The sequence below is a fragment of the Chrysochloris asiatica genome, unplaced genomic scaffold, assembly GCF_000296735.1.
Source record: "Chrysochloris asiatica unplaced genomic scaffold, ChrAsi1.0 scaffold00306, whole genome shotgun sequence".
Lineage (NCBI taxonomy): Eukaryota > Metazoa > Chordata > Mammalia > Afrosoricida > Chrysochloridae > Chrysochloris > Chrysochloris asiatica.
In genome coordinates, this window is record NW_006408824.1 from 2,172,066 (window position 1) to 2,178,065 (window position 6,000).

Consider the following 6,000-nt stretch of genomic DNA (forward strand, 5'->3'; position numbering starts at 1 on the left):
GAAGTGACTGGCTTACAAGTTTTCAAGAGGGAGTTTAGTTTAAGAGTAGGGGCAATGGCGGGAAGACAGAGTCCCCATTATTAGTTTTCATCTTGTTTAGATGGGTATGGTGAAAAGAGATGGGGATAAGATTTGTATGATTCAATGATAAATAATTGTTATCATGACTAATAGTGACTATCACAATTGTAAATGCAGAAGTTTTGTAACAACAGGGGAGTGATTAATCTTACAGTCCAGAAACGGAGGACCCTAGGACCATCAATGAAGATGATCACAAGCGGAATGCATTATTATATATGCCTGAGTGTTATTATTATTATTTTTTTTAATTAAAGTGACTAGAGAGAAATACTGTTAACTAATGGTACATGGAGGGGATTATAATCCTTGTAATGAAACAAGATATATGATTTGTTGAATGCAAAACTGATGATCTGCCCTGTAAACTTTCACTCAATCCACAATAAAAACCTTAAAAATTTTTTTTGAGTAATGCAGAAAGCATCAAAAGAAGATTTAAGGCATACACAGAGACACTGTATCAAAAATATTGTCCATGTTCATCCATCACAAGAGAAAGCATATGATAAAAATCAACGGTACTGAGAAAGAAATCCAACCTGCACTGATGGTATTGGCATATTAACACTAAGCTCTAGGAATTGGAAGAATAGAAATTGAAATCTCTCAACTACTCTTCAAGAGTCTCCTTAGGCTCCATGTCTCAGGGAGACTTGGAGCAGTAAAGTGGCAGATGTTGAGAGTGAGGTGCATAAGGGCTCAGAGGGGCCCATTGTACCTTTTCAGGGGGCTTCTACGAGACAACAGTTCTTAGAAATCATGCACCCTGAGAGTCACTCAATGAATATTTACTCAGAACCAACTGAGTATGTCCCAGGCACTGGTCCAAGCACTGGGAATGTAATGGAAACCTCCTGTCCTTGAGACAAAGTCTTTACTTCCCTAGTTACTCTTTCCAAGAAAACCCTAGGCTCCCTGTCTTACTGTCTTTAGGAATTTGTGAATCCTTGCAGATACAATATAGTTTGCTAGATGAACTGACAACCTATGGTAGACTAAACATATAATCTAGTTTCATATCACGTGTGGTCTGTTTGCATCTCTTTGATGTCACCTATTCTCATGGGATTGGCATTGACCAAATTTTCATTCTTTCTCCCTTTTAAGATCTGTGTTGTTTGTAAGGAGCCCTGGTTTTGTAGGGGGTTCATTGTTGGACTGATAACTACAAGGTCAGTAGTTCAAATCCACCAGTCCCTCCATGGGAGAAAGATCAGGCTGTCTTCCTTTAGAAAAATTTACAGTCTCAAAAATGATATTGTATCTGATCTTGCAAAAAGCTTCAAAAACTACCTTGACTAACACCATAAATCTGTGTGTTCTGGGCTTTCCTAAAAGCTCTCAGGTCATAATTTCCCATGGTGTCTCTGTACAATAAGCACTGGATTGCAAGACGCAATGTCAATGAATCAAACCCACCAGCTGCTCCATAGGAGAAAGATGAGACTTTGTGCTCCAACAAAGATTCACAGCCTTGGAAACCCTATATAAGGCTGTTATGAGTAGTAACTCGCTTGATAGCAAAACAATAACAGGGTCACTGGGAGTCATAATTGACTTGATGGCAGTAGCTTTGGTTTATTTCTAGATTTATGTATATCTGGAAAACGTTGAATTGTGCCTTAATTTCTGGAATGAATATTCACTGGGCAAAGAGTTCAAACTATCTGTTACAGTGGATTCCTCTGTTTAGAATGCCAGAGCTTTGAGATTTTATCCCCAGGTCTTTGGGTCCTGGAGTTAATCCCCGAGATGTGAACCAGAGTGTTCTACCACCACACATATAGAAATCCAGGGACTATGAGAACTTTCCCTCAACTCACCCACAGCCTAGACAAGAGCAGGACAGCCTGGCCCTTCTAGCCATAAGCACATGCCTGATGTACTGACGACTCAATTTATGACTTTGTGCATAAAATATTACTGAAATAAATGTACCGGGCCAGGAACTGAGGATGCTAGATTCCTAAAGAGGTCAGCCTTGAAGAAGAACTGGATTCACCTGGAGCTGGCATCTTTTCCCATGTTCTAAAGAAAAAACTTACAACTGCAATAGGAACTTGTTTGAATTAAACTTAGAACTTTAATTAAGCAAGCTTTCTTTGTTCCTCTTTTAGATCAAACTATCCCTGTCTTTGGGAATGGAATGTATAGACAAGTATTTATGAACAAATTTAAACACTGCACTCTATCAGGCATCGAATCTATTGGATTCTTTGTTGTTGCTGTTGTTAAGTGACCTATTTAGTAAGTTCTGATTTATAGTGACTGTGTATATGATTTTCAAGGAGCAACTGGTAGGTTTGAATCACCAACCTTGGGGTTAGCAGTCCATTATTACCCTACAGAGCCAAAACAGGACCTCCTAATAAACTCTCTTTTTCAGTCTACCTTGGAATGTGCTTAAGTAGCCATAATGGTGCAGTGGGTTAGGTGTTCGACAGCTGACTGCTGGGTCTGCAGTTCAAACCTACCAGTCACTCTCTGGACTAAAGATAAGTCCAGGAAAGATTTAGAGTCATGGAATTGACTGCACGGTCCTGAGTTTGTTCGTTTGTTTGTTTCTGGAGTGTGCTTACTGGCCACATCTCTCTGGCACAAACCATGTTTCTGGTCAATACTCTCTACAGAGCCTGCCTAGAGGACAGGAGAGAGAGCGCCCTGGGGATCTCTGAACTAGTAAAATGAACCATGACTTCAGTCCTCCTGGGACTCAGAGAAAGCAGGTGACACAGACAGGAGATTAAGGTTTGTGTCTCCTTCCCCATCTGCTTGTGTCACCGTGAGCATTATTACTGCTGTCAGTAGACTGACAGTAATAGTCGGCCTCATCCTCGGCCAGGGTGCTGATGATGGTCAGAGTGGCTGTTGTACCTGAACTGGAACCAGAGAATCGCTCAGGGATCCCTGAGGGCCGTTTACTGTCCTCATAGATGACAAGCTCAGGGGCCTGGCCTGGCTTCTGCTGGTACCAGTAAGCATATTTCTTTGGGAGGAGTTCCCCAGAGCAGCTGAGGGTGACCGTCTGTCCCAGAGTCACTGATACTGAGGGTGTTTGAGTCAGCTCATAGGAGACCACAGAGCCTGCAAGAGAGAAGAGAGAGGAGGGTGTGAGACTGAGGGGTCCTTCTCAGGAGGTCCCCCTGATGCCATGACTAGGCTGAGCTCAGGGTGTGAAGCAGGGCTGGGGAGCTGAACCTGAGGATAGGGGAAGCCAGGAGCACCTGTGCAGAGAGTGAGGAGAGGAAGCAGAAGGGTCCAGGTCATGGTGGAGACACTGAGCTCAGTCTCCTGAGTTCATAGCTGGGTGGGGGCCCTGACCCTCTTATTCCTTCTCAGACTCCTTGGAGCCAGGGTTGTTTGACCTTTATGCAAATTTACTCCCCCTCTGGGGACTCTGATAAAGCATCCCTAAGAGGCCTGCCAAGGTAAGAAGGGGTGGAGCTTCCCACAGTTTTCTTTGAACTGTTTGCAGATTTGCGGGAGTGGTTTCAGCCACCTCTGCTGTTTGACACAGTCCTGGCAGAAGGAGAGACATCATGCAAAGCAGATAATTCTCAGGAAGAGCATCCTCTATCTCCTCTTCAGGATAACTCTGAATTCACTTGTAAAAATATATAATATTGCCATATTCACAGCTTTTGCTATGAGCTCTGCAGACCTTGGGAAGAAACTGGTCTGACAACAATTGTTTCAGCTTCGGTGGGTGAATTCAAAGGGAATTGTATGAGCCACTCCTGTTCACAGAAAACCTAAGTACAATGTAACTGCATTTATGAGATCACAAAAGCAGATAACAATCTAAAGTAAAACTGACCGACCCCTATAGACCTCGCCACAATCAATTACCAGCCAGAATCCAAAAACCCCCACTATTACATACAGGCACCTGCGTAAATAAGCAGAGAATAGTGAGCATAAATGAAAAATGGTCTAAATTTAATAATCTACATTTCCTGCAGCAATTAGCCAGGTTGGGCCTTATGCCTCACAGCCTTAAAAGAAAGAAACATAGCAACACTGTAGTTAAGCAACTTAATGAATACTCTAGAAAAACAAAATAATTAAGTAGATGTTAGTAATACTTTTACTATGAAAATAGTAGTGCAGTATGTAGGATAGAAGATTGATAATCACCTAGTAGAAACAATAAAGTAGTATACGCATTGATGATTAATAGAAACTTATATTACTAAGAATATGTAATGGGGGTCTGATAAATGGAAATGATTTGTGTAAGTCTTAACTTGATTTTTTAGTGGGAATAAGAAGAAACAATTTATCACTTATGTAGGAGAAATGATGTCAAAAGGAAAATGTTCAATGGTTGAAAAATGAACAGGATACGGAAAGGTCAGTTAGGACATCACAGAAATACTTTTGTTACAGTTGTCTAATCACAGGGCTAAGGAATGTTGTGATTAAAACTGTGTAATAATTCAAGGAAAAATCAAAGTATCAAATCATTATATACTGTGTAATTTTAAGTATAAATATAAAGACTTGCTGAGTTGGGGCAGAAAGAAAAAAAGACAGACTGTTGAGAGCCCCATCAGCCAACTAAGCAGAGATTCCTTGATTGCTTTCATTTTCTCTGACTCTGCGTCTCCTTTCGTGTCCTGCAACCCTGCGAGAACTGGACTCACGCACAGATTGGAAAACTCAGGCCTGGCCCCAACAATGGGGTCACAGTCACATAGTCAGGGTGTGGCCACACGATGAGGAGTCCTGCTGGTTTTGTCAGAATTAACTTGATGGCATTGGGTTTGTTTTCATCTTGATTTGGTCCAAGTGAGCACTCTCCTCATCTTTGGGCTTTCCCTTAGAGGGACTGATAACAGCTGATTTCTCAGGACCTTCCTCCATCTCCTTCTCTCTAATCCCTGAATCCATGTGCAATCTTGTCGTCCTCACCTCTGCAGTTCACTAGAATGTAGTTCTATGTCACTAGGATAGTGGTGAGTCATGGTAGATGAGGTAGTTTGCTTATTAAACTAAAAATGTGCTCACATTGCAGCGGTGTATATTCCAGTCTCGCTCCACATGATGTTTGCGTTCCTTTCATGACATCCTCCTCAGTGAAACTGATGCTGCTTCCTCGGAGTTTTCAGTCTTTTTTATTTTTCCAAATCATTTTTCCTCTATTTGTTTTTCGCATTCAATGGCTTATGACATGTTGTTAAAAGTGTCAGAAACCATCTTGACAGACACCCCAATTATGTGCATCCAGGAACTCTCTGAGGGAGTCCTTCATTTCTTCTCTGCCTAGAACTGGATACCCCTGCAGGTAAAGTGTTTCTGAACTGAGCCCAGTGATCAGCGCTGTAACAGTGCCCCCCGCAGGTAGAGACCTGTCCCTGAACTGGGCCCAGTTCCCAGGCCTCTGACAGTGAGAGTAGGAGGTTCATGTCACTTCTGGAGAGGAGTAAATAAAGTTTCACATCCAGGGATGAAGTCTCTCCCTGCTCCACCTTACACAGGAGTGGAGTTCTTGTATACAGGGTAAGTGTGGGCTTACTTACAAATCTGTGGTGAACAACTGTACTTACTTACAAATCTACTTAATATTCTTATTCCTCTTGTTCTATTCAGTACAAGTATAGCTGGGATATTAAAAATAAGAGTTTCTAATAAGTGAAATGTAATCCTTTCCTCTCCTTTTAACAAGTTACAAGAATAAATCTTCATAGAGTCAGCTTTTACTTCTGAAACCTGTATGTTTATGAAATTGTTTACATAGGACAATAAAAATACAGATTAGTAAGTAAATTCAATTGTTCTCTACAGATTAGTAAGTAAACACAAGTAAGGCTGTGTTTAGCTTGCTTTGGGTACTATGTCCCTGTCAGGGATTGTAAATTTATAAAGAAGCTTTTTGATTCAGTAGGAAGGTGCTGTGTGGTTGGGACAGAGAGA

The 6,000-nt window shown here is 41.5% G+C and overlaps 1 protein-coding gene across 1 annotated transcript in view; it reads right to left on the reverse strand.

Annotated features, from left to right (window-relative positions):
* LOC102831956 overlaps positions 1 to 3,351 on the reverse strand; it is a 43,716-nt gene extending 40,365 nt beyond the window's left edge. The window contains exons 1-2 of the mRNA XM_006874956.1: positions 3,309 to 3,351; positions 2,866 to 3,168 (exon numbers count right to left, since the gene is read on the reverse strand). Of these exons, the coding sequence (XP_006875018.1) occupies positions 2,866 to 3,168; positions 3,309 to 3,351 (346 nt within the window). The remainder of the gene's footprint in view (positions 1 to 2,865; positions 3,169 to 3,308) is intronic.
* Between the last annotated feature and the right edge of the window lie 2,649 nt (positions 3,352 to 6,000).